Source organism: Babylonia areolata, chromosome 20, assembly GCF_041734735.1.
Source record: "Babylonia areolata isolate BAREFJ2019XMU chromosome 20, ASM4173473v1, whole genome shotgun sequence".
Classification (NCBI taxonomy): domain Eukaryota; kingdom Metazoa; phylum Mollusca; class Gastropoda; order Neogastropoda; family Buccinidae; genus Babylonia; species Babylonia areolata.
In genome coordinates, this window is record NC_134895.1 from 18,520,954 (window position 1) to 18,548,528 (window position 27,575).

General features: G+C 39.1%; 1 protein-coding gene across 2 annotated transcripts in view; it reads left to right on the forward strand.

Moving 5' to 3' along the window:
• The first annotated feature begins 10,985 nt into the window (after positions 1-10,985).
• The window catches only part of LOC143295291 (uncharacterized), a 32,726-nt gene continuing 16,136 nt past the window's right edge, over positions 10,986-27,575 (forward strand). For both annotated transcript variants that reach the window (XM_076606911.1, XM_076606912.1), the window contains exons 1-7: positions 10,986-11,142; positions 13,372-13,438; positions 13,961-14,182; positions 14,712-14,965; positions 15,491-15,673; positions 16,995-17,100; positions 24,729-24,809. In XM_076606911.1, coding sequence (XP_076463026.1) covers positions 11,035-11,142; positions 13,372-13,438; positions 13,961-14,182; positions 14,712-14,965; positions 15,491-15,673; positions 16,995-17,100; positions 24,729-24,809 — 1,021 coding nt within the window. In that variant the 5' untranslated portion in view covers positions 10,986-11,034. The remainder of the gene's footprint in view (positions 11,143-13,371; positions 13,439-13,960; positions 14,183-14,711; positions 14,966-15,490; positions 15,674-16,994; positions 17,101-24,728; positions 24,810-27,575) is intronic.

The window sequence follows — 27,575 nt, forward strand, 5'->3', positions numbered from 1 at the left end:
ACTTTTTGCGCCTTATACATATTATTATTAGTAGTAGTAGTTCTTTTTTATGTATTTATCTATTATTTATTTACTCTTTTTTTTTTTCTTTTTTTCCTCTCAAGGCCTGACTAAGCGTGTTGGGTTACGCTGCTGGTGAGGCATCTGCTTGGCAGATGTGGTGTAGTGTATATGGATTTGTCCGAACGCAGTGACGCCTCCTTGAGCTACTGAAACTGAAACTGAAACTTTGTTATTACAGCAATATTCTAGGCAAACTGTTCTTTACAATATATGACAAGTGAATTATAAAACTGAAATGAACTATCACGCATTTTACCAGTCTATTTTAATCTTTCTAATCTGTTGAAATGATTATTGTGCCTATCTATTTTTGCCTCATCCTCTCCCAATTCCCTTCCACAAGCCCTCGCATCAGAGTATCCAATTTAAACCATGAATAGATTTTTAACTGTGTACATATTACCAACAAGTGTTTTGAGGCTTTAGGAATTCTTGTATAAACAAATGCCAGATCCTTGGAAGTGGAAGTATCAAATTTACATCATTGGCAATTTTCTTTGTTACAAAAGACAGTTATTTCTGAAGGTTTTGATGGTATGAGATGGTTATCAGATCACATCCTTAGTCATCAGTTGATAAGTTTATCACATGAAACATCATCATTTCTTATTTGCAATCAACCTGTCAACTATATATTTTTTAATACTGCAGAATATTTTTAAAGTACATTTTGTGAATACTGTTATATTTTTGAAAAAATAATTATTTCAGAGCCAAACAAAAAGAAGCTGCTACATACTTGCAATTAATGAATAATTTTGCTCTTTTGGTGTATAACTTTTTTGCGTTTACAGAGACATGTTGCATTAAGATATATTTGATATGCATTCCCACTTTTTGAAATGTTGCAGGGTTTTTTTTTCCACAAACAATTTAATGTTCTGCAGCTGGATTGATAGCAAATGCTGGTTGTTTAAAACAAGTGCAGTTTAGTGCCATCAGACATATTAAACACAGGGCCTTTTGTTTGATTTTCTTCTTTTTTTTGTAATAAATTTGATAATTTGTTGTTTAGTTTGATTATTTTAAATATACAAATTTCATAATTTTGTAAAATGCATTTCTTAACGCGTGTCATGTTCAGTGTGTTAAGCCTTCATTTATTATTTTAGTAAAGGATACCAGCAGCAAGTTTCAATATTATTGATTTATCAGACTCTGCATTAATTGCATTGTAGTGCCATTGCCTACAAAAATTAAATGCTTACCTCAAGATCTCATATAAGTGTGCATGTTGGGATTGTACTTGTGTATTTTTCTGCTTTTTGTCCATCCCACTATCTGCATGCAAGATGCAGGTATGTATCTGCATGGACTTAACTGACTGTTGATAGATACAAGTGGAATGATATGTTTGCTTTAGAAATTTGCATACTTTAAATGTCCACATGAAGGAGTCCAGAGCATAGATCAAATTTATTTGGATATTTCAGTCATACACATTAACTTAACTCATTCAACCCTGCACCCACCTGAGAGGTGTGCGCTGCAGTTCGCCGTTCTCCACCTGAGCCCACTTGACAGGCGGCCAAAGAAACCCTGTTTATTCATCAGCTCATTATTATGCATTAAACTGCAATGTAAGGGAAGTAACTAACTTAACGGCCTTCCTCACTGGCACGTGAAGTTTTGCTCCAAAAATCGAATGAATAGTGTGTTTTTTATCTGGTTTTCCGCATCAGTATAGTAAAACACCGAAGGCTTACTGCGCAGTTTAGAGCTCAATGAAATTATGATGGACTCTTGCAGCGAATTAACCCAGATAATGATGATTTGTCTTATAATTCTTTCCATAATTCATGGGAAAGTGAAGGAGATGAAATCAGCAACCAGTGTAGACAATCAAGTAGATTGCCCACAACCTTCAACATCGACAGAAGCTGACATTTTACTATTTCTGTTTTTGATTTAAAGTTACAAGTGTACCATTACATCCTTTGTCTTGAGACTTCAGCAATTTGTGTCAAAATTACATTTCAGTCATAATGTGAAGTTCGGTAGCGATTGGTTGAGCAGTTGCTATAAATTTGTGCCTGAAGTGAAGCACCCCTTCCCGGTGATGCAGCTAGGCCAAAACATGCCAGGCTACACAGGCAGACATCCTTAAAGGGCTGAAAGGGTTAAAAGTATATGATAAATGGTAAAGATCTCAGCTCAGCTTAAACTGTAACTTAGCCTGTGTGGGATGCATTGAAGCAAAAGAAGAAACTAGCAATGACTTTACAGTTTGCTGAAAAATGTAAGAAATGCCATCAGAACATAACTGTATTTTTTAGATGTCAGCTTCAACTGTGCAATCAAAGTGGTGCAGAGTCAAAATTCAGCTTATGTACCAGAGCTGGGCATTGTGAACGTTGTTGTGTGGTTCAGATTATTATTAACTCATTCAACCCTGCGCCCACCTGAGAGGCATGCGACACTGATCGACGTTTTCCACCTGAGCCCGGCTGACAGGTGGGCGAAGAACCTTTTATTTAAACTGGTTTGTCAGCTCATTGTTATGCATGAAACTGCTAGGTAACGGAAGTAACTCCAACTTAACTTTCTTTTTGACTGGCATGCGAAGTTTCGCTCCAAAAATCAAACAATTGGTGTGTTTTTTATCTGGTTTTCTGCATTTATATGGTAAAACGTCAAAGTCAAAGGCTTACTGTGCAGTTTAGAGCTCAATGAAATTATGATGGACTCCTGTAGCGAATTCAATCCAGATAATGAAGTGTAGACAAAGTGATGGGACATTTCAGTCAAGAAGATAGTCCACAACCTTCAGCATAAATTTGTGCCTGAAGTGAAGCACCCATTCCCATTGATGCAGATGGGCCAAAACATGCCAGGCTAGGAAGGCTGCACAGGCAGAAGACCTTAAAGGGCTGAAAGGGTTAAACAATACACATTGTTAAGAACAGAGAATACCAAACCTGTGTTTCGTCGAAATCCTGGAGGATGACATGCTATCTTGGCTAAACTATCAATGCCTTTCACTTTTACACCATCCAAAATCCACAGTATATCAGTAATATAAGTCCAGAACCAGAGGCACAGAATCAGTTGCAAGAATTTTAGCCCAGCAAAGATATGGAAACATCATTGCCAAAGAGGGCTTCTGGAAACATTTTAGTTGAGAAAAGCTGGAAAAACACACACACACACACACACACACACACACACACACCATACATATATGAAGTGAGGCAATGAGAATTTGTCCAAGAGAGCAAACAGCTGTAGAGATATTGTGTTTTGGTTTTTAGATTTTAACAATCATGATATGCCAATACATATGTCTGTGCTAACTACAAGAATTACTGAATATATATTTCCAATTGATAGTGAGTTGGACAAGATAAATCAACAACAACTGGAGTGACTGTGATGCTGATGAAGCCACATGGAATGAGAACAATATGCTTTAAGTTGGGAATGGTCACAGAACTTTACAGAAACCGGTTCTGAACTTGATAGAAATGATAAAGAAATCCAGTTCTGATAGTGGGTATTATCTTATCTTTATCGCCTTTTCCATACTGTTCCCTTTTAATATGTGAATGGAAGGGTACATAATCTTACCACCAATTTTTTTTATTGACTTTTCTGTACATAATTACCTTTGCTTCATTATAATTTTCTTTATTTTATACACTTCTTTCCTTTTGCATGAATTTAGTATAGTGAGTATCACACAGGGGATATTCTGATGAACATACAAGCGGAAGCTAATTTATTAATTAGTTTGCACTTTGTGGATGCTTGTTAATATACTGGTATGTAAATATATTTTTTGTTGATTTGGTATTGAAATGAGAGACAATCAAAATGTTTTGAAAGGTCACAATGTGTTTTCTTTTTGTTTTTATGCATCAGTTCTGTGAGAACAATTCAAGTATTCTTGTTTTATTACAATAAAATATTCTCAAACTCACTGTGGTGAGAACTACTGCAAACGAAGCCTGGTGTATATCTTTTAAATGGAGCATTTTGTGGGTATATTGTCTCATAACATTTTTTATCAGTTCTTGTAATGGACACAGGGCAAGGAAGATACCCCTTTATGCATTTCAGTGCTTGATATACTTCATTTTTGCTTTGCAGTGCCTGAAACACTTGCATCTTTTTTGTAAAACATTCTTATGCTTCTTTTCATTTGTGTGTGTGTGCATACACATGTCACTTCAGTTTCATCTTAACTGGGTTTTTAAAAATTTTTTATCCATTCTAGTTTTAATTGCCTCTCTGTACCAACTTGTACAGGGACATTTAGCAACACACATTAACTCACATGACAGTTCACCAGTATTCCCACAGCTAACATCACACATCAAATGCACACTCCTTTTTTTCTGATAACTAATAGCGAAAAGACATGGAACTAAAGAATGGATCAACAATATTGTTGATGGAGTTCAGGCTTCAGACTGGATATTTTCAATACATGCTGCTGTTAACAATGTGCTGAAAGCGTATGATTTCACTACATGAAAAACAGTATCCAGGGTTCTGTCTCCTTGTTGATTGTCACATTTTTCATTTGTATAGCTGATACATGTTTAGATTTCAGCACTAGAAATGTATTTATAAAAGAGCATGTACATGCACCCTTTCTTCTTCTTCTTTTTGTTTTGTTGTTGTTGTTGTTTTGTATTATTTGTTAAGTTATATTTATCCACGAAAAAAAGTGACGGGTGCAATAGCCAAATGGTTAAAGCGTTGGACTTTCAATCTGAGGGTCTGGGGTTTGAATCTCGGTGGCGCCTGGTGGGTAAAGGGTGGAGATTTTTCTGATCTTCCAGGTCAACATATATGCACACAAAAGATCAAATACGCATGTTAAAGATCGTGTAATCCATGTCAGCGTTTGGTGGTGGATGGAAACAAGAATATACCCAGCATTTACATCCCCAAAAACAGACTATGGCTGCCTACATGGCGGGGTAAATAAACAAAAAACGGTCATACACGTAAAATGTCAAATGTTACATGTTTGAGTGTGTATGTGTGCATGCCTGAAACCTGATTGAATGACACAGGAAACGAATGATGAGTGCCCAATGGCAGCCGTTAGTCGGCTCTATCCAGGTAGGCAGCCCGTTGTGTACATGACTCCGTGTTTGTAAAGCGCTTAGAGCTTGGTCTCCGACTGTGGATAGGCGCTATATAAGTATCCATATCAATAAATCAATCAGTCTATGTGCACACAGATTGCTTTTTGTTCCTCAACTAGTCCATGATACCCTGATATTCTTTTGTTCCTGCAGTACTCGATGGTATGTTTATTATTTTTACTTAAAGATGAATACATGCTAATTTCCTTATCCAGTCTTAAGGTGTTAGTGTTATACACGTATGTAAAGACGCTGGTTACAATATATATAAATTTACTACTGAAAAGTAACCCTGTATGAATTTTTGTTTCTTTTTCTCTAGATTAATATTCAAGAGACTGATTGATGGGAATGCAGTGTCAGTAGTTTGTTTAGAAGGATATTGAAATTTGTGAAGTGTATATAAAATGTACACATTAAAAGTATTTAAAAAATTTTTAGTGTAATGGGCATTATCGTGTGCTTACCCCCTCTCTCTCTCTCTCTTATCACACACACACACACGCACACAAATATTTTTTGTTTTGTTTTGTTGTTGTTTTTGTTTAAAATGTAACTTGCTTGGCTAAATAAAGTGCTTTTAATTTCCTTGCATGGAAAACTTTTCACTTAGCAAATGCTTTGTATCTTATGCTGAAACTAACATGTTGACAGCCACAATTATGGACTGATATTATTGAAATAAAACCAAGAGCTGACAGGTATGATAGTTGTCTGTGTGTTTCGTAATGTAATGAAACAAAGATTTGGGAAGAGAAGAAGTAAATGTGAAAAGGAAGAATTTTGTCTGCAACTGTGCACTGATTATCAGCAAGAAATAGAAAATCTTAACTCTCTCCATACGAACGGCGAAAGAGACGACGTTAATAGCGTTTCACCCCAATAACCACCATCAAAATATTACCAGCGGAAGGCTCTTACACTGAAGAGGTGAATGTTGATAAAGAATACCACAATTCTGATGACGGAAGCTAAAGGTTGGGTCATTCAGACACCCACTGGGCATCCAAGGGATCTGTGTAGAGGAGAAGAGAGGACTGGCCGTACTGAGTGAGTTAAGGGACAAACCAATGAGATGGGTGATTTTCTTTCTCTCTCTCTCTCTCTTATTCAGTTCTTATCCCTGGGGCATATAAATGTCAAATGATTTTTATTATATTTTTTTCTCCACTCAGTGACCTTAACTTAAACAAAATCAAACCAAAGCTTTCCCTGAAACTGAAGTTAAGATTCTATAATTCAAATGTTCTTTCCATGCTCATCAACAACTGCATATCTTGGTAACTAAAAACCACACAGATTAGAAGAAACGGATGCCTTTGACAACAAATGCCTACGCAAAATCCTTGGCATCAAATGGCATGATTTTATTTCAAACAAAGAAGTCACAGAGAGAGAGATCCCACTGGCCTCATGTGTCAACCATCATTTGCAAATGATGTCTCCACTGGCTGGGACATACACTGAGGCTCCCTGCAATAAGAATCACATGCCAAGCCAAGAACTGGACACCTACAAACTGTAGGCCGTACTAAGAAAGAGAGGATGGCCCAAGATGAACTGGTGGCAAACAGTGGAGAGAACTCTTGACTTGTTGACAGAAGATGGGGTGACACCACTGGCTGCCTCATGAGTCCAACAACACAGGAGCATCTAAGTTACTGAATAAGTGGGGATGGGGTGTTGACCTCTCTCTCCTTTTTATTCTGTTGTTGTTTGGTGGGCATAGTGCATATAAGGGTTGTTACATTAAGGCTTGACCAGCTGCAGGTAAAAAGTGAAAGAACAAAGAGAAAAAAAGGGTTATGATCTGGCAGCTGAGGTCCACAGCTATCTATCTATCTCATAACCATAAAAAGTGAAGACAGGGAGTTATTTAGTGGTTTGAGTGGCTGGAAATAAATGAGTTTTCAAACAGAATTTGAAAGAAGGGCAAGAAACAGCCTGATGGACAGGAAACGGGAGTGAGTTCCATGCGGAAGAAGCCTGGAAAGACTGAGAAAGTGCGTTTTCCATATGATCTGGTTCTGTAGGATGGAATTTTTAAGAGACAGTCATCAGCTGATGACTGGAGCTGGTGAGATGGAGAGTAGTAATGCAGAAGCTCAGAAAAGTAAGGAGACATGCCAATCATACATTTGTAACACAGGAGAGAAAGTTTGTAACCTATTCTTTTCTCAATAGGTAGCCAGTGGAGGGAGTGAAGGAGAGGAGTAATATGAGCAGATTTGGGAGAGTGGAAGATCAGCCTTGCAGCATGGTTTTGGATTCTCTGAAGTCTGGATAACAAGTTGTTGGGGCATCCATGAGCAAAGAATTACAGTGGTCAAGCCTAGATAGGACCAGGGAACAGACAAGGGTTTTTGTTGCATTCTTTGACAGAAAGTGCCAAATAGAGCCTATTCTATGTAACTCAAGGTAACATATCTGACAGATTGAGGAAATCTGCCATTCAAAGGATAGAGTCTGGTCTAAGTAAACATCAATTAAGGTTGCGAACATTTTTTTTACAAACAATAATTATGCTAGTATTTCAGTTTTCAGTTTTACATTTCAATGGTGAAGGTAAAAGCAGAAAAAAGTACAAATTTGACTTAAAAAAGGGAAATCATAGTGGGATGAGAGAAATGCTGAATAAAAAATGGATTGGGCATCGATGGATGGAAAAGATGTGAACCAGTGTTGGAATGACTTAAAGACTTTACTGCACAAAATTATGAATAAATATATACCTAAAATGTCAAATAGACAGGAGAAACAAATTAAAACCTTCATGGATGGACAAAAAAAATGAGAATCATCAAAAAGAAATATAAACTGTATACAGTTTTTGAAGAACAGTCAAGTTACTCCTACTTATGTTACATCAAAGAAAGAAGCAAATGCTGTAAGAAAAAAAAGCTAATGAAATAAAATAAAACATTATGAAAGAAATGTAGCTAAGAACTGTAAAAAAAAGTCCCAAAATATTTTCGAAATATGTGCAGAAAAAAACCAAAAAAACTTAGCACAGGAGTAGGGGTACTGAAAGAAGAAGATGGTAGCTGAGTGTAAACCAGTGTTGAATAAGCAGAAACTCTAAACATATATTAGCATCTATGCTCTTAATAACCTCTTTGCAAGCATGTTTACAAAAGAGACTTTGACAAATTTACCTGACCATGGAGAAAGCTCGCTACAGGTCAGGAAATGTTACTAATACTTAATTGTGATTTAAGGGTCACTTCTTTGCCAGTAGAAAAGTGGTTGCAAACCTTAGACCTCCACAAAGCACAAGGACTGGACCAAATCCCCGGAGGAACTGAGCAGAGAGTTAGCTCTTCCCTTGAGTATTATTTGTCATAAATCACTTGAAAGTGCTTGCCTACTTGGATGGCTGAGGTGACAGCAAAAGGGTCAAAACCTGAGAAACTATAGACCAATGAGCTTGACTTGTATCATATGTAAAATTTTAGAGTCTTTTATTGGAGATGTGATGGTGTCACATATGACAACAGATAGTCTGTACACAGACTGTCACCACAGTTTTAGACGGAGAAGACTGTGCATAACACAGTTCGTAGAAGACCTTACAAGAGTAATAGATATGGGTAAACCTGTAGACATAATTTATTTAGACTTTAGAAAAGCATTTAACTCTGTACCACATCAAACACTACTATTAAAATTGGCTTCATATGTTGTTACTGGAAGCATACTGAACTGGACCACACACACAAAAAAAAAAAAAAAAAAAAAAAAAAAAAAAAACTTGTCAGAAAGAACATGGGTAGTTAAAATTGGAGAAAAGAACGTCAACTAGTGCAAAAGTTGTTAGTGGTATACCACAAAGCAGCGTACTGTGCTTTTTACAATTATTCAGAAATGACCTCCCTTAATGTATAGAAAGTATGTGCAAAATATTTGCAGACGATGCTAAACTTTATGGTAATATTCATAATAATCTTACGTTTCAAAAGTTACAGGAATGGCCTGAAAGTGGAACCTATATTTTAATGTACATAAGTGTAAAGTAATGCACATGGGAAAGAATAATCCAGAAAACATATGAAAATAGAAAGACCTTGGCATAACTTTTGATAATAAACTATCATTTGACACACATATACAGAACATGATAAATAAAGTCAATCACATGGCTGGAGTGGTCAAGAGAATGTTTATCTATTTAGATATTTTTCTTGAACTATATAAGGCATTGGTTAGATCATATGTAGAATATGGCAATATTGTTTGGCACCCATACCTCAAAAGACAGTCTATAGGTACAGAAATGATCATGTGATGTGTGCAAAGAAGAGCAACTAATATCCTTATAAGAAAGCAAATCTATGAGCTACCAACAAAGACTTGCATGCCTAAATCTGCATTCACTAAAGGGTAGAAAACTATGAGGAGACTTTACTGTGTCTACAAAATATTAAATTGCTTTAATGATGTGAAATAAAATAATATTTTTAGAGTGTCAGATTACGAGAGTACAAGAAACTCTGTGACGAAAATGTGCAAGGAACCCTGTAATACCAACCTAAGAGGAAAATGATTAGCTAACAGCACAAAATATGGAATGCACCTCCTAAAACTAAACTTGCATGCAATACTGATAATCATGTTTTAAAATATTTAGGACTTCTTCACATCTTCTCAATATGAACACCAAACCAAGAGAAAAAAAAAGACTTTGACAAGTGAATGACAATTAATGAATGATGCAACGCAATAACTTAATATGCGCATCCCACAAATAAGGTAAAAAGATACAAATACTGATGGGGACATAAAAAATTAAAAAAATTAAAGGGCTGTGATGCCAAGGCAGACAATATGTCACTACTTCAAATCAGCAGTGTCCCATTGACGTTTTAATAGAATCCCCCACACCGACAACAACCAGCCGAGGACACTGTGAGGACCAGCCTTGGACCGCCAGCCAAGACTCCCCAACACGAGCACTGCCAGGACGCAGTGCGCACCACCCTCGTTTAGACTCAACACAAGTTCGTTTGTCTCCCAAGGATGCGTCACTGCTTTCGGACAAATCCATATACGCCACACCACAATTGCTGGGCAGATGCCTGACCAGCAGCATAACCTAACGCGCTTAATCAGGCCTTGAGTGCATGCTCATATATTTGTATACCTATCCGAGTCAGGATTTCTTCTACATAATTTTGCCAGAGGACAACACTCTCGTTGCCATGGGTTCTTTTTCAATGCGCCAAGTGCGTGCTGCATACGGGACCTTGGTTTATCGTATCATCCGAATGACCAGACGGTCAATTTGATTTTCTTCTTCTTCTACTTTCCTTTACACGACCAACATCCACTTGCCGATGACTCTGTCGAGGTTCATGCATGCTGGGTATTTTCGTGTCTCCATAACCCACCGAACACTGACATGGGTTACAGGATCTTTAACGTGCGTATTTGACCTTCTGCCGCGTGCGTATACACACGAAGGGGGTTTAGGCACTAGCAGGTCTGCACATATGTTGACCTGGGAGATCGGAAAAATCTCCACCCTTTATCCACCAGGCGCTGTCACCGTGATTCGAACCCGGGACCCTCAGATTGAAAGTCCAACGCTAAAACCACTTGGCTATTGCGCCCGTCAATCTTGGGGGGAAAAAAAGGGCTAGAGCGGGATTCGAACCCACGTCCTCACGGACTCGAGCGTCTTAACCATTCTGCCACCTTCCTCCTCGTGGCAGTAACCGACCAATGCAGACAAATCTCGTGTGAATTTCCGGAAAAGACTAGCACGAAGATTGCCGAGAGAAGAACCACCGAGAATGACGTCACGTCTAAGCTGGTGGACGCTTCGAGATAGCCTAACTACGCATGCGCTCTTTCTCCAAAATCAACTGAAAACATGGCGTCAACGCAAAACCCAGACTTACAGTTGAAAGATAAACCCAAACAAGAATTCAACAAGATTCGACGAATCTTGTTGCGAAATATACCTCCAAGCACCGAAGGGGTAAGAATCACATGTATTCGGTCAAAAGGTGCTTTCTTTGATTACGTTCGATAGTTAAGTGGTGGACCGGATGTGCAGAGTTTGCTGACAAAATTAACGGCCGACCGGCCTGGTCAGGGAATGAATATAAACGTCTGAATACAAAAAGCACGCTAGAATATGTGTGATCTGACTATTGGCTTACGCACTTGCTGTCTGTGTATAATAATGTTGATCATTTCCGTTGATTTGCATGTGAAGGGGAGGGGCACTTAGGACAGCGCAAGGAATCAAGAAGTAGGTACCGGCAGCCATTTTTTTGAAAAAAAAAAAGGATGTCTGTTGAAACAACTCTACAACAAGCTTAGATTAAAACTGCAAGGCAAAACAAACATCCCACGGCAAAAAATTATGATTATATCTATATTAGAACCAAAGTTACAGCCAAGTGAAGTTCACTGAAATTGATCCTTTTTAATTTTACGCGTCATTTTTCGATTTTGTACAAATCTCTGATTTTACAGAATCACTCCATGTTTACTAAGCAACAAAGAAAGGCTAAAAATTAAGGAAATGATATTTGGATATAGTGATTATGCCTATTTTTTCCCTAGCTATACATGCTGATAGTTCTTTTGATATTGAGCTCTAAAATCCAAACTTTTCTCTAATTCTCCCTCTGCAGAATAACAAAATGGGCAGTTTCGTCATTTTAAAAGCTATTTTAATTACACGTGGTGAAATAAAGTGATCAGTATTCAGCTGAGCAAGGTCTTTAAAATGAGATACGGGAATAATACTATATGAAGGAAAAACAAATTTACACCCATAACTTCCCACGACCCTCAGGGCCCCTTTTCCTGGCTCATCTGGGTGTTCCTTCTGTGTTACTTGCATACCCTTTAATTAAATTAAAGATATTGCTTAGAGCCCAGCCGACCATGAAGGCCATATCAGGGGGACTGTAAGTGTAACATATCATATAGAGTATCTTCATTGGCCGTCAGATAAGCAAGTTCACTTCCCCTCCAAGTTTTGAGAAATGTACCTTTCAGGTCTTCATAATCATCTGGTATCTTCCGTAAAATGCTTTAGGAATAGTTAAGCAAAACTCCAGGATTTTTTTCAATAAATTGATGGAGAAGAATAGCAATGAAGATCAATGGATGTGTTTATAAGGTGTGAGTTTGTCAAACATTTTTATGAGCCAGCTACTTACTAATTAAAAAAAAAAAAAATTAAATGGTACTGCTCCAGACCTGATCATCTGATGAAAACAATCAATGCAAGATTCATTTGCATCACTTCTCCAAGTGATAATGTGGATGAGAGGCCACGCCCCTCAGTCTCCACCCCCCTCCTCTTCACCCCTCTCACACGGTCACTTTTTCCAGTTCTCATCAGACAGCGTTGGCTGAGTGCCAAGAAAATCGCTCACACTGTCCTGCTAATAATTCGGTTGGTTTGTGTCATCTGTTAAGGTTTGCACAGCCGGCATCACTCACTGATAGTCGTATCTTGGCCACTCTCTTGATTGCTCCCTTTATTTTCTATGGAATCGTCCTATAAATGTTCCTCACTGTCTTCTTCGAGTTTACGCTTCAATTGTTTCTGAGCATCAGCAAAAGAAAGCAATCTTGGTTGATTTAGTTCGCTACGATCTCATGTCTTGAGCACGGCGTCAGTCCGACATTTTGTTGAACGAGCGAGGAGAGGAGCCAGGCAAACACTGGGACAGTAACCCAACCAAAACATCCAAATAAAGGACTTCCTCATGGCGTAGGTGGGGTTTCTAGCTATGAATAGAATCCAGAAAGATTCCCCAAGCTAAAGCTACCAGCATTTTTGTCAACAAACTGAACGCAAAGCAGGGAAAAGTCCGAATATTTCATTGACGAGTTATCTCGTCATTGTGGCAGCGAAGCGTACATGCTTGCCATGACGAGTTATCTCGTCATATAGGCAGCCTAGGGGTTAAGAAAAGGCAGTATATACATGCACATTATCAGTAATATATGTCCTTTGCTATGATTTTGCCCTTAAAGTTTTTTGTTTGTTTTTTCTATTTTTTAAAGGAAGATGCCACACTGACTCTAGATGACTGACAAATGTTTGTGGATACAATGTTGTAGAAGTCAGAACTGGCAATCATATAGTTTTCATAACTATCTCCCTTCTTTCTTGAGTCATTTATGTTATAATATCCAGTATGTTCATGTTTTGAAGGCAATGTTATTTGTTTTTCTACAGGAAATTGAAGAATTCCTGGGAAAGTTCAAGGCAGAGAAAATAGAAATCAGCGAAAGTTTGGATTCTGGTAACTTCAGCTTTCTTTTTTAAAAAGAAGATTCAAGGCTCTGTGTCAGTTTTGCCCGTATCTCAGTGTTTGCTTGTTGTGTATGAGTTCTGGATGTTTAAAATGCAACAGTGATTATTGTTTCAGTCGTTTGCAGGGTAACATGTTTGTATTTTTATATGTTAAAAATTCTGTTTTTGACAAGTCATTTTCATCATGTGATCCATGAATTTTTCAGACATGCATTTTAATGGTTTCTGGTTTGCAAAATTAGTTTTATTACAGTATATATATATATATATAGAGAGAGAGAGAGAGAGAGAATACAACGTGGCTTACTCCTCACTATTTCTTTCTTATTTTTAGTTACGCAGTTTATCAGATCATTGGATGAAACCAAAAACAACCTTGCCACTTGCAAAGTAAGCAGATCATTTTATTTTTACTCCCACATAGAATGTTTTGTGTGTTTTTATTGGGGATAGTGTGTGAGACACATAGGGCTTTACCTCACTTGTTCATGTCATATCTGGTAATTTTCAGCTATTGTCACTCTGAAGAATGGCCGTCAGCTGGAAGAAGCTGTCACTGAATTGGACAACAAGAAGCTGAAAGATAATGATGTGACTGTCACATTCTGTGCCAGTGATAAGTTGATCTGTGTTGCCCATCTGCCACCACGGTATTCTGATGAAGACTTGACAAAGATGATGGAAGAGCATGGCAAAATGAAAACCTGTTTTATCATGCGATCAGAAACAACAGGTAAACAAAACCTATTAAGTTAATATATTTGTGCTTTTAGATACCATTACTGCTTGATTTTTTTTTTAGTACCATTAACTTAGCTTATTAAGTATTGTTTCCTTTCTCAGTTTTTATATGTGGTGTTTATTGGATGCAATCCACATTTTCTTTTCTTTTCTTTAAGTTTAAACACACTTCATTCTTTATATCTTTGTCCCCCAACCCCCACAGTCCCCCATTCACACCCAACCCCTTTTGTTTTATACTGCAGAAAACAGAAACCTTTGTGCTTTATAAGAAGTGATCCAAGGCTTGTTTCATCAATCTTTTCTGCTCCAGCTAGATAGTTCTACTCTGATGTTGTTGTCTAATGTTGAAAGGGTACAGGAAGATGCAGGCAGTTTTCATGAGTATAACCCTTGACATATTTGTTTTTTTTTTTGTTTTGTTTTTTTAATTTTTCAATTGAATTTTAAGAGAAATAAAGTCAATTGATAAATAGCAATCAGAACTCTTCGACTGACAGTTTGATTTCTTTTTTATTCAGGCCGCAGTAAATCCTATGCTTTGCTGGAGTTTGAGGAGCAGGACGTGGACAAGGTGCGGCAGGTTCGTGATGAAATTGACTGGAAGGAAGTGGGCAGCCACTTGCTGCATGCTGACTTCATTGAGCCCTCCTTTCAGACCTGGGACCGCCTGCAGTCACGCTGTCTGGCTGTGAGTGGGCTGCCCAAAGAATTCACAGAAACCAACAAGCTGCGTGAAATGTTCAGTGTAGTCACCAGCCCTGTCTACTGTCAGGTAAGGACCTCTTTCAAGGACATCTTTCAAGGCTCCTCTTTTTGTTTAGATAACATTTACCTGAAGTCTGGAAGGTCATTTGTTTTGATAAACAACTTCAAGAAAGTCTGTATATTGGCTCAGTAAAGCAAAAACTTGAAACTTTCTAAAAGATTCAGGAGTTTGAATAATGAATCGTCGTTTGACAAATAAGTGGATACTTTATTTCACTTTCACCTATTGTCACCAAAATCATTATATTCACCCTGATCTGATTGTATTTGTTTTTGAGTGTTCATGGTAAATTTGAATATTACCATTTTCTCATTGTCACAATATCTGAAAACACAAAATTAGTGTGATAACAGAATAGATTTACTATAAAACAGAACTAACCATGACAAGGCTACAAGGTGAGTATAACCATTTAGCCACAGAATTAAAACTTCCATAAGTTGCAGCTTTCATTGTTGATATTATTAAAAGATCATTGTATAATGAAGTACCTCACAAATGTTTTGCAATGTTCGATTTTTATTTTTTCAGATTGTGATGTTGGAGAAGGAGTCTCTTGGCATGGGTATTGTGGAGTTCCGCAAACCAGAAGAGGCAGAGGAGACATGGGAGAAAGTACAGGACAGTAAGATTGAAGATAAAGAGATCACTGTCACATTCTGCATTCCCAGCAAGTCTGCTGTCTTCATCAATAACAGGATTATGTGGAAATTTGTAAGTTGTATGCACATGTGTGCATGTGCTTTTGTTTCTAGCTTGTGATGTGTGATTTTATTTCCATCTGTGTGCATCATTGATCAATTTGATGTGTGCTATGGCTCATTGCTTTCCCTTCCATGTCTTTCTTTCTTTCTCTGATTTGGACTTAGTACCTTCTTGACCCCCTCACATAGAACGGCATGCAAGATGTGATGAGATACGTGTGTGCATGCAAGGATGCATGGATACATTGTCAGAACTGCCTACCATTATAATTTTCCTGTAGTTGCAATGGAAGTTGGTAAAAAAAAAAAAAATTGTACAGGACTATGGTCACTGGTTTAAAAATGCAGTTTTCATGTGATTGAAAATATTTTCAATTAACGATCTTGTGCTGTTTGACTTGGGCTTGGCTGCACCGTGTTTTACTGTAGTTACAAAAATCACTACTGGTACTCAAGATGGTGACATCAAAATTGAAGTGTGTCTATGAGACTGATGGTGAAGAAAATGATGAAGAAAGCAGAAAATTTCATTTGTAATTCAAGAAGAAGGCTGGACAAAACTTACAGGTTAAGTTTTTGGAGACCTCTTGTACTCTAAAGTGAGTGGGAAAGGCCTGGAGTTTGCACACTGTATGGCTTGCTTGTTGGGCATGGTGGTCTTGATGACTGCTGACAACACATGGAGACAAAGAAACACCTGAACAGCAACTGTACCAAAGTCAGCCCTGGCTACCACAAACTTTTTTTTGGAAAAAAAAAGCAGATCACAGGCCCTTCTATTGAAGATGTTACTGATAATGGAAACAACCATGGTGGAGCTCTGCAAAATTCAACCTTCCATTCATGGTTGCTGGTGAAATGACTGAGGCACTCAAGTTGATGATTTCTGTTCTTGACCTCTTGTGTATAGGTCTGTGGCCTAGCAGTTAAATTATGAATTCTCTCTCCTTTCCACTCTCTCTGTCTTGTGCAGTTTGTGCGTGTGTATGTTGCTTATGCTGAGACACGCAAGCTTAGAGAAATAGGTATTCATTGATCACAGTTGAAAAAATACATTGCAAGTTATGCACTACGGATAGAAGTCCCAAAAGTACTGAAAATTGGCATTTATATGATTAGAAAGTGCTGAAGGGCATTTTATGGGGTAGGCATGTTTGCAATGTGTACTGCAAAAACATCAAAGATCACAGATTAAAAGGAAAAAAAGGTAAATTTGTGCCATTGGATATAATGCTGTGTATATTGTACAAAATGTCTACATGTTGATTCTTGACTGCTTTAAACCATGATGAATGCATTCTACGTGCTGTTTATTATTAATTGTGTTTCAGTCTGACAAGGTACAGAAAAGCAGTCTGTTGCCTGATCCTTCTGCAGCTAAACCTGTCATCTCAAACAATGCCTTAGTACTCAGCTTGGTGAAGCAAAATCCTAATTGTGAGTACTCCTGTCTTGACCAATTCAGTTAATATTTTGATATAAAGTTATGTTGACACAAAGTTTATTTTGCCCAAATAGCAAGCATTGCAAGTAAGATTTTGTGAGAAAATTGTCACTTTGACAAACTGATAATGATTTTGTGATCCTGCAATTTATATTTAAAAGAAAAAATCAGATACTTGTTGACATAAGCCAACCTGTGAATTGTCATGTTTTGAACATTTTCATATCATGCATCTCCAGAAAGCTATGCTGACAATGAAAATGCTATGTTAAAGTTGCAAAAATCTGGCGTAAAATTGATGATGATAATGATGGAGGGTGGGGGGTTGACAGTGTCAATAAACACGTGAAAAGTGGCAAGGAGTCAGTATTCCTACCAAATTTCCTGATGGTTCCTGATGTTTGCATTTCTGGGCAAAGTATTGTTTCTTCTTCAAATCAACAGCAGACAGTGAAGAATAGTAGGCAAAGAGCCTTTCATATCTTGAAATTTATTTTTTGGTGTCATATACTGTACCATGTCAAACTGATGCAAACTAGGCCTATTGGTTTGCTCTGCTTGGCCAAATTTCGTGCGGCTAACAGCTATAAGCGCTGAATCATTCCTTTGGCCAAGGCTCTCCACGCCATCTTGTCAGGTTTACACTCTGTCTCGTCTTACGCTTTTTTTTGGCTATTAAGCGTATTCATTTGGCCTTATTTTGCTGCATGCGGCTTGTGTTTATTGTATTCTTACATTCTGTGTACTCGATTCGACTCGGCACCCTCGATTCGTTCGTTTTTTTCTGCCTCAAAGTCGATCCTGTCTTTCCTTTCTCTGTTGGGGGTCGGATTTTTGCTGGGTGCCTAAGCGCGGGTTCCATGCCTCGTGTGCCATACCACGAAGGCAGGGATCATGATGCTGGGACTGAGACTCGGCAAGAGACTCTCCCAGGCCCGGAGCTCATGATTCCTCCCGATACGGACCGTCGTTAGACGCTGATCGCGGAGGCGACTTTCGTACCAGTCAAACGGTCATGAAGGGGACTGGGGGGAAAGAGGTACAAGCGTCGCCTCCCGACGTGTCCCAGTGCGAGGCAGGGAGAAGGGGGAATGGCAAGTCCTCTCCTGGCTGTGGGGACTCGCAGCTAGGCACGAACTCCCAAGGGGAGGCCACGCCTGGCCATTACCCGGGTCCCCACTCGGAGACGGCCCTCATGGGCCCCATTGTTGTTCCCCCTCCTCCCTTCTCTGTCGACCCCCCTCCCCCACCTCCTTTTGCGGGGGGGGGGGGGGAGAAAAATTTGGTTCCCGGGGGGGGGGGGGGGGGGGGGGGGATCTCTACATTGCCCACCCCGGGCCAAGCCACCCCAGTCTCCCCACGGGAGGGGATTCGGGGCGCGTGGCAACCTGCCCTCTCCAGAGGGCACTGAGGTTACGCCGGTCCCAGAGCACTCAGCCATGGGATACGCAGATATGTCTGGGCGAGTGGTTCCTCGAGGTGACATCAGAGTGGTTAATCACCCCTCTTCGGACACAGGGGGTGCCCATAGCCCCACCTACTCTTCAGGTGGCACTCTTCACAGACGCCTCCTCCCTGGGCTGGGGAGCCCACATGGACTCACTCCATGCAGCAGGGACTTGGTCCCCGGAGGAGCGCCTATGCCACATCAATGTTCTGGAACTGGAGGAAGTTCGCAGGGCTCTCCTGCACTTCATGGGGGAGGCCACTGGCAAGACCATCCGCTTGTTCACGGACAAGATGACGGTCGCATGTTATGTGAACAAATGGGGGGGAGCGCACTCGGCAGACCTCTCCCTGCGGACCGAGGCTCTCCTCCGTTGGTGCCACAGCAAGGGCATTGCACTTTCAGCGAGACACTTAGCAGGAAAAGCCAACATCTTGGCAGATGCTCTCAGCAGGTCCAAGAGTGTCTTACGCACAGAGTGCACCCTGGACAAGGACAGCCTTCAGGGGGTGTGGGAACAGTGGTTTCCACCGATGGTGGACCTTGTTCAACAAGAGACTTCCCACTTATGTCTCTTCAGTTGCCGACCCACAGGCGTGGGCAGTGGATGCTCTCTCTCTAGACTGGAGCAGTCTGATTGCCTCCATGTTTCCTTCCTTTCCAATTCTGTCCAAGGTGATACGGAAAGACAGATTGGAACGCCCGCAGCTGATCCTCATTGCGCCGAAATGGCCAGCCCAGACCTGGTTTCCGGACCTTCAGTCTCTGACACATGTTTCCACCCCTGGAACATGAAACCAAATCTCATCTGCTGAGGCAGCCTCGCTCGGGCATTCCTCATTCCAATCCTCAACTGCTCCACCTGCACGCATGGCTGCTGTGCGGTCGGAACTGTCAGCATCACCATTGAAGTCCTCGACCCCTCGGTCGGCCTCTGTGTCGGCTGCGCTGACCCAGAGGTGTGCCTCCTCTGACCTCCCCTCCATAGTCACCAGAGCAAGGAGGCAGGGAACGGAGACTTTGTATGACTTTCGCTGGAAGAAGTGGTTGCGGTGGTGTACAGCTCAGGGCATTCCCCCTACGAACCCTACGAGCATGCAGCTGGCCAACTTTCTGGCTCACTGCTCCTTGGTTCTCATCCTGTCTGCTAGTTCTGTGCGAGGGTACAGGTCTGCCATCTGTACCACAATTCAAACAGTTAGGTGGTCCCGCCTTTGAAGCGGATTTCCTGCTCAGAGAGGTGGCTAGGGGTGCCCCTCTGAAGGAAGCTAGAAACCCCAGAAGAGTGCCCCTCTGGGACTTGTTCCTGGTGCTGGATTTCATTCGAAAACAGCCCTTCAAGCCATTGGGGACTATTCCTTTTGACATCCTCACCCTCAAGACCACTTTTCTTCTGTGGCTGGCCACAGGCCGTCGTAGAAGTGAGCTGCATGGTCTTAGTGGAATGCCACAAGATTTGGCCTTCCACAGAGATGGTTCCATCACTATTCGTTTCCTTCCAGAGTTTCTGGCTAAGAACCAAGACCCTGAGGTTCCTTCCCCCTCTCTGAGGGTCAGACCTTTGTCTGATATTCTTGCCCAAGATGATGAGGATAGGCATCTCTGCCCTGTTCGGTGTCTCAAATATTATTGGGATAGGTCTTGCCATAGGCGTTCTTCTCAGAGGCGTCTGCTCATCTCCCTCAATGAGAATTACAAGAAAGACATCGCTGCAGGCACCATTTCCCGCTGGGTTTCCTAAGTCATTCGTAGAGCCTACTCTCATGCACACAGGGATATCAGCTGTCTTCATCCCAGAGCACACGAAGTGCGGGCCATAGCCACTTCGGCTGCTTTCCAGCACTCAGTGCCAACGCAGCATGTCTTGGAGGCAGCCTTCTGGTGGTCTGAGAATCCCTTCATCAACTTCTACCTCAGGAATTTCCATATGACCAGGGCTGACGGTTCCAAGGGGATTTCCTTTGTCGCGGCTTACACTGCCGTCTCAGTTACAAGGGCTCCCCATACGAACCAGTAGGCGTTGCCCTCCTCCATTTGCTTTAAATTCTGCATCAGTTTGACATGGTACAGTATATGACACCAAAAGGAGGAGTTTGTATTATACTCCATGTTTGGTGTTACATATACTTACCATGTCAAACTCGAATGCCCGCCCGTCCGTCCCCGCGTCTCCACCGTGGTTCTCATGGGGCATTTTCTTCAATGGCCACGGAATGATTCAGCGCTTATAGCTTTTAGAGGCGTTTGATTGGCTGAGAGCGGGCGGGCCCGTCTTTTCACTGTTAGCCGCGCAAAATTTGGCCAAGCGGAGCAAACCAATAGGCCTAGTTTGCATCAGTTTGACATGGTAAGTATATGTAACACCAAACATGGAGTATAATACAAACTCTTCCTGTTTGTTCTCCCTGATGCTTGCATTGTCATCTGTTGCCACCTGGCAGTTTGTCTGAACGTTAGTCCTGTTACTAGGTAGCGGCAGCCCCCATGGTCGATGCCTGGAAACCTATGAACGCCTAAAAAATTGACTAATTTTGAAATGCATTTTCTCAAATTTGATTTCATTTTGTGAAAAACTATCCAACTGAAATATTTAATCATCATCCATATTTTTAATTTTTATTGTGTTTGCTTTATGCAATGCGTGAATGAGTTCGCAGATGGAAGAAAAAGAAGTGTACTGTAACGCGAAATAGCGATCCTTGTTCAATGGCGGCTGGCGTCTTTCTGAGCGCGACACAGTTAGTTTCCACCACATAGTCGAAAAAATCGTATCCGTTGTTTTCCATTCATTGGTTACTGTTTGAAAAACTGGGAGCCGTGAAAGGCGAAACTTCAAGGAGAACTTTCATGTGTTTTTTTTTCTTTTCCAATCCTTGGGTGAAGTAGGGTAGTTAGATCTGAGCGCAAAGTTACGGGAATTTTTCGGCTATCTTTCAACGCCTCGCGCAGTTCGAAAAAGAAATCTGACCCTACGTGACACTGTATTAGCGGTAAAGAGCATTTTCTGCTGATTTCAATGTATCCGAAACTAATAATTTTGATCCATGAGCAATTTGCTCAAGCGATTCAAAAGCAGGTACCCCTCTTCGTCAGTTGCGTTGGCCCAATCAACATTCGACACAGGAGAGCGGCACTTCATCTAACACAAAAATGGCATTGTTTCTCCAGAAAATCTTAAGTTTCATCGGTAAGTTTTATATTATTTTTGAAAACGAATGTCTTTAGCACTTTCGTGCACAATATTGAGCTGAAATTCTTTGAATCAGGATTTTGATCAATGTCAGTAACTGAGCAGCTTGGATCTATTTCATAAGTTTTCGTAACGTGACACCGTGTTTCAATCGGAACACGATTTTTTTCTCAGTAAAACACACAAAAACTATTGATACAGAATGAAAAATGGACATGTTAAAATGGAGCCCATGAATTCCAGTTACTAATATTTGATTGATTTTTGCTTTAGTAAGCAAAATATTACCTGGGTCTAAAACCGGAAGTGCTCGGGACAGCATTAGCGTCGTCTGCTACAGACTCGGTGAGTAGTTAAATAAGTGAGTAAAAAATTGTAGTGTGGTTTCTTTTTCCATAAAATGAGCATTTCATTCAACATCACACAAAAGTCTGATATTCTAGTTGCATTCTGCTTCGATAGCTGTGAAACTTTATATTAATATATACAGACAGATAGATACTATGCTCTCACATTCCAAAAAGAACAAGAACACCAATTCATACTAACCCCCTGCTCCCCCCCCCCACCTCCCCCTCTCTCATCTGCAAACTTCACTTTAATAATTTGCTGAGAGTTGTATAGTCATTCCCCTCACTTGTCTCTTGAGTATCTCCCACCAATGGTAAGGAGAGGGGAGGGGGTTGTCATTGGTTGTGGCAAACTTGGCACTGAGCCAAATCACTGACCACTTGCTCTGGCTTAGCATCCCTGACTGCTGACAGTGATATAACCCACCACCTCCTCCCTCCAGTCATCCCCTTCCCCATTTCTTTTCTGTCAGTTGGAATAGGTGTGTGTGTGAGAGAGAGAGAGAGCAAGTTTGCATTTGCACATGTATGCTTGTGAGTATGTGTATGTATGTCTGAGTATGAAAAAAGTGTAATGTGAAGAGATATATGATTAATTTGAACAGTGCAGTCAACATCCTGTTTATTTAAAACAAAAACCACCAATTTTTAACAAACTAAAATGAGTAAAAAGAAAATCAGTACAATAATACCCATAGCCTAAGCTGCGCATCAGGTTCAGTCAAACTATATAACACTATATGGGATCCAGCAATTAAGAGCATAATGTGTGTGTGTGTGTGTGTGTGTTCATGTAACCCATGATATGCTGTGCATCTTGACTGCATGAAACAGGAAACAAAGGGATAATTCATGAAATGATAAAATGAAAAATACTATGCACATATTGTGAATGAAATATTCACTTTGATATATATATATATCTAAGACATGCATTCTCACATACACGCACAAAGGTGAGTACGCAAAATATATATCAAAGAATAAGATACTAAGTATGATGTGCATATTAACAATAAAATATTCAATATTTAGTAATGATATATACCTAAGACATTTAGTAATACATTCATCTCAATCATGAAATGTAGTACCCTGAAGTGGAAATATTTGTGTAAATAATCGCATGCAACAAAGACATAAGTTGAACAGTACATGTAGATGGCAAAGCTCTTGTCAGCAACTGGAAAGGACAGACCCCCAAAACTTCAGCCTCAGTTGTCAAAGCATAAGTTGTTGCTGCAATTTGAGTTATTGTGTGAAAGGTAAATGCAGCCAAATAGTTAAGTGCAGTGAATTTTGTGTTGCTGTTGAATGAATACTTACCTGTTACGATGCCATTTTATAATTCTGTTATCAGTGTTTTCCTCCAACTCAAAACACACCGAAATTGACAAAATCCTAAACATATATTAAACTGAGAGCTCTGTTTTTGGTTGTATGTTTTAAATTGAATATAACATTTGTTCTTTCTTATGAACTGATCTGTGTATCTAACATGTTGCAGAAATGGCTGCTCATGGCAGGGCATGCAAGACCTATTCAGTGATCCAAAAAGGCCAGTATGAACAGCTCAGGTAGCGAGCAGCATGTTATTGCTGATGCCAGGAAACCTGTGAGTGCCAAAAAAGATTTTTTGGTGTGCATTTTCTCTCTTGTGAATCGAATGCCATTTTGTGAAGAAATAAAGATGCATTTTCCACCTTTTATTTCTTATTTATTATGGTTCTTCTACAATGAAATGCATGACTGGGTTCATGGATGGAAGAAAAAGCTAGAGAGCTGAAAGAAAATAGATTCATATATCTGTCATTTTTGTTGGCAACTTAAGTAATATTTGCTCCCTCCTGGGAACCTTTGTCGTGGAATGTCCCATCAACCTACCCATTCTGTATAATGCTCTCAAGTTGCATTTGTTTAAAAATTTGCAGTAATTTTGCAGAAGCTGATCAGCCAAGACCACTGGCAACTTATTGTGGCTGTAACAATATTTTTTCAAAAACAAAAATTTTGAAGAAGTCTCATCTACAACATGCACCCTTATTTATGAGAAAATCGGGTATTATTCCTTTTCTGCCAACTTTAGATGGAAGTTTTAAGGTTGATTTTAATTTATTTTGAAAGCTGACATTTCACTTAATACACACACAAAATTTCCTGGTCCTACTTGTGACATTTACTGAAATATTCATCTTTGCAGCATGCTACGGAATATCTTAGAACCAATCAAGATATCCACTTACTCTTTTTTTTGTTTTTCTTATATTGTCATGTTGTTTGCCAAAAATCACATTTCAGTCATTGTAATGAATATTTAAATTTTCACTGCCGCCACCTACTATTACAGCTTGTGTAATTGCATCAAAAGGCAAACAGACCATTTACTGCCAGATGACTAGTAACTGACAGGAAAGGTTCATGGTCACGTAGCCCAAATATGTAAAATTGGGGTAATCACTTGACTGGATATGCTGATAAAAGTAAACTGAGCTTGTTTTGATTGAAGGAATGCATGGAAATATTGACACAAGTAATTTACTTAGTATGGATTGTGTACAGCTTTGTAGCATTTAATTTTGGTCAGATTGTAGAATAAAGTCCAAAAAAATGACTTGGCAATGAAAATGTTTTCAGTGATTGAGGACTTCACCAAAGTGTTGGCTGAGTTTCATCAGGCCTATGTGAATCACATGATGTCTCCCGGCAACAAGCCAGGTAATTTTCTTTTTCTCTTGTTTTCTTTTCTGTATCTTTCTCTGTTTTCTGTCTCAGAAATATTCAGTGTGGGGATAACAGATTATTTTACTCTGAATTTATGAACATTTAATTAAAACCAGACCGTCAGTTTTGCCAAATAGTTTTTCTTGTGGATTTTTCTGAGATTCATTGAAACTTGAGCTTTGATATATTTTATTTTTTTAATGCAGGTCTTTTTTTTTAATATATATTTTTTTAACTAATCTAAATTGATGTAATTGTTGCATAACTGTTATTGTTAAACAGATACATTTCGATATATTCTGACTCTGAGGATGCCAAACATTGAATATAAATGATTTATGATTGCCATGATAAACTCCACTTTGAATGTTGACTGAGAAGGAATGTAAGAAGATACTGGATTGCCATGATAAACTCCACTTTGAATGTTGACTGAGAAGGAATGTGAGAAGATACTGTCATCCATTGCAAGCGAAAAATATACTGCTTTAAGACAAAAGTACATAGAGGGAGGAAAAAGAAATTATGAGGAGAATGGGGGGAAGATGAACTGATTGTTAGGCTTCAGCTTTCAAGAGAAGGAAAGGTCGACATATTGTAATGGCATACACATTAGGAATTGATAGTCATGATAAAAGTTCTGAATCAGCACCTGCAGAGTTCATCTCTCATCACTGGTTAGCTCTTCCATTATTCATTTTGACATGGCTACAGGCCTATGTCATTCACATTTTTTCTTATTCTTTCTCTCCCTCTCTCTTTGATTGATGTGCTGTGAGTATGTTCATCAGTTTACCATTGTGTAGAACTTTGACTTGTCAGGTTATGCTTCATGTTTATCAGCTCACCATTGAATAGAAATTTACCAGTGTTAAAGTGACATGTTTTAGTTGTATTGTGCTCATCAGTATGTATTTACATGTTGTATCATTGATTACGGCTATGATTTGAGAATGAAAAATGAAACCTGCTGTTGTATTCCTATATTAATTGAGAATGAAAAGTCATCAAATATGACCAAAGGCTTTTTTTTTTTTTGACAGGGTCTGTTTCTTTTCATGTCTTTTTACTGTTGATGATTGTGGGTTTGTAGCAGAAAATGGTTTGTTTATATAGTGACAGTTCTATTCATGTTTGTCATGGTACTAAATAAGAATGCATATATTCTGCTCATGGGAGTTTCCATACCATGCAAACAATTTTTGAAAATTGTCATTTGAAAGTGGTAGCTCCACAATCTTTATTAGGTGATGGATGATAACAGCAGGTTTTGTTTAATAACACAGCTTGCTGAGCAGAATTTTTGCTTTTCATTTTGTACTGGAGCTACCAGCCATTACACTTTGAATTTTATGTCCTGATGGTTTTTATTATAATCTTTTAGTGGATACTTAATCTTATTTTTGAATTATTGCACTTAAAAATCAAGCATGTTTAACTCTTTCTTTGAATTGTTGCAAGACAGTATAATATCATTATCAACCGAATCTTTGCATCAGCTAAATGGCTGCCAACCAACATTAATATGAAACTATAATAATGTAATCCATGGGTTAAATCTGTTATGTCTCTGGTGTTTTTTTATTTGTTTAAATTTTACAGTCTGGTTCCAAAATGGCTGTTGTTCATGTTTAGGTGTTGCCTTCTTTTCAAGTTGGGTCTGTTGCACTTGGTTATTAAATTACTTTTTTTTTGTTTTTTGTTTTTTTGCTGTGATCATGACTTGTAATTATTGCGGATAACTTAACATTGCATTTGAATATATGTGAGGGTTGGTAGCTTTGTAATTCAGATAGACATTGTTACAGATTGTATTTTTCTATTGTTTCATGTTCAGTACAGCATGTGATCCTGATCATGTTGATTTGTTGACTTTTCAGGCGGAGGACAGTTTCTAAGATAGAATGATGAAAGTGCTTTCTTCAACCTAAAGAGGAGTAAAACTGGTATTTGTCTACGACAGCCTGCACTGAACACACCACCCACTCACCCGCCAATCACATACATCTACACGTTAAGATCCTCAGGCATAGTATATTGGCTCAGCCGCATACACTTACACAGAAAGAGAACAGAACATCACACTTTGTCAACATACATTGTGGGCACTTCTTGCCATGCCCACCTTTGGGCTGCTTTTCTGTCTGTCACTGTCCCTTTCTTTCTGTTCATTCCTGCTGGTATGCCACTCTCTGCCTTTTCTTTCTCATCAACATTGGCAGAAGATCAACAAAATTTCAGTATCTTTTCATGCAAGCATACATGTTTTTATCTGTCCTCACTGTCCAGTTTCTTTTAAAGCTCTGTATGTACTTGAATTCTGTTTTCACTTCTTTCTTTTACACTTCATTCTTTGTTTTCTTCTTTTTTTCTTTTTTCTTTAATTTTTATTATTATTATTAATCATCTATGATTTTGGTGGTGTTATTTTTGTGGCCTTGCTTCCTCAATCTTGAGTATTTCATAATCTGAATTACGTTCTTTGTGGTGTGTATTTTGGATAACATGCTATTTTGTGTGTCAGAGGGAGTTGGGAATAAATAGATTCAGAAATTTGTTATGAATCTGCAATAAATGATTGGAAATTGTTAGAAATCTGCAATAAATGAGTGAAAATATCTGAGTTGAATTAGCCAGTAATTGAAATAAGAAAATGTAAATGCTTTTGCTTTGAAACTTGTGTAAAAATCAGCAACACAGTCTGCAGCAATAATTCAAAAAGTGGACTGCTTCCAGGTCCCAGCCCTGTTTTTTTTTCCA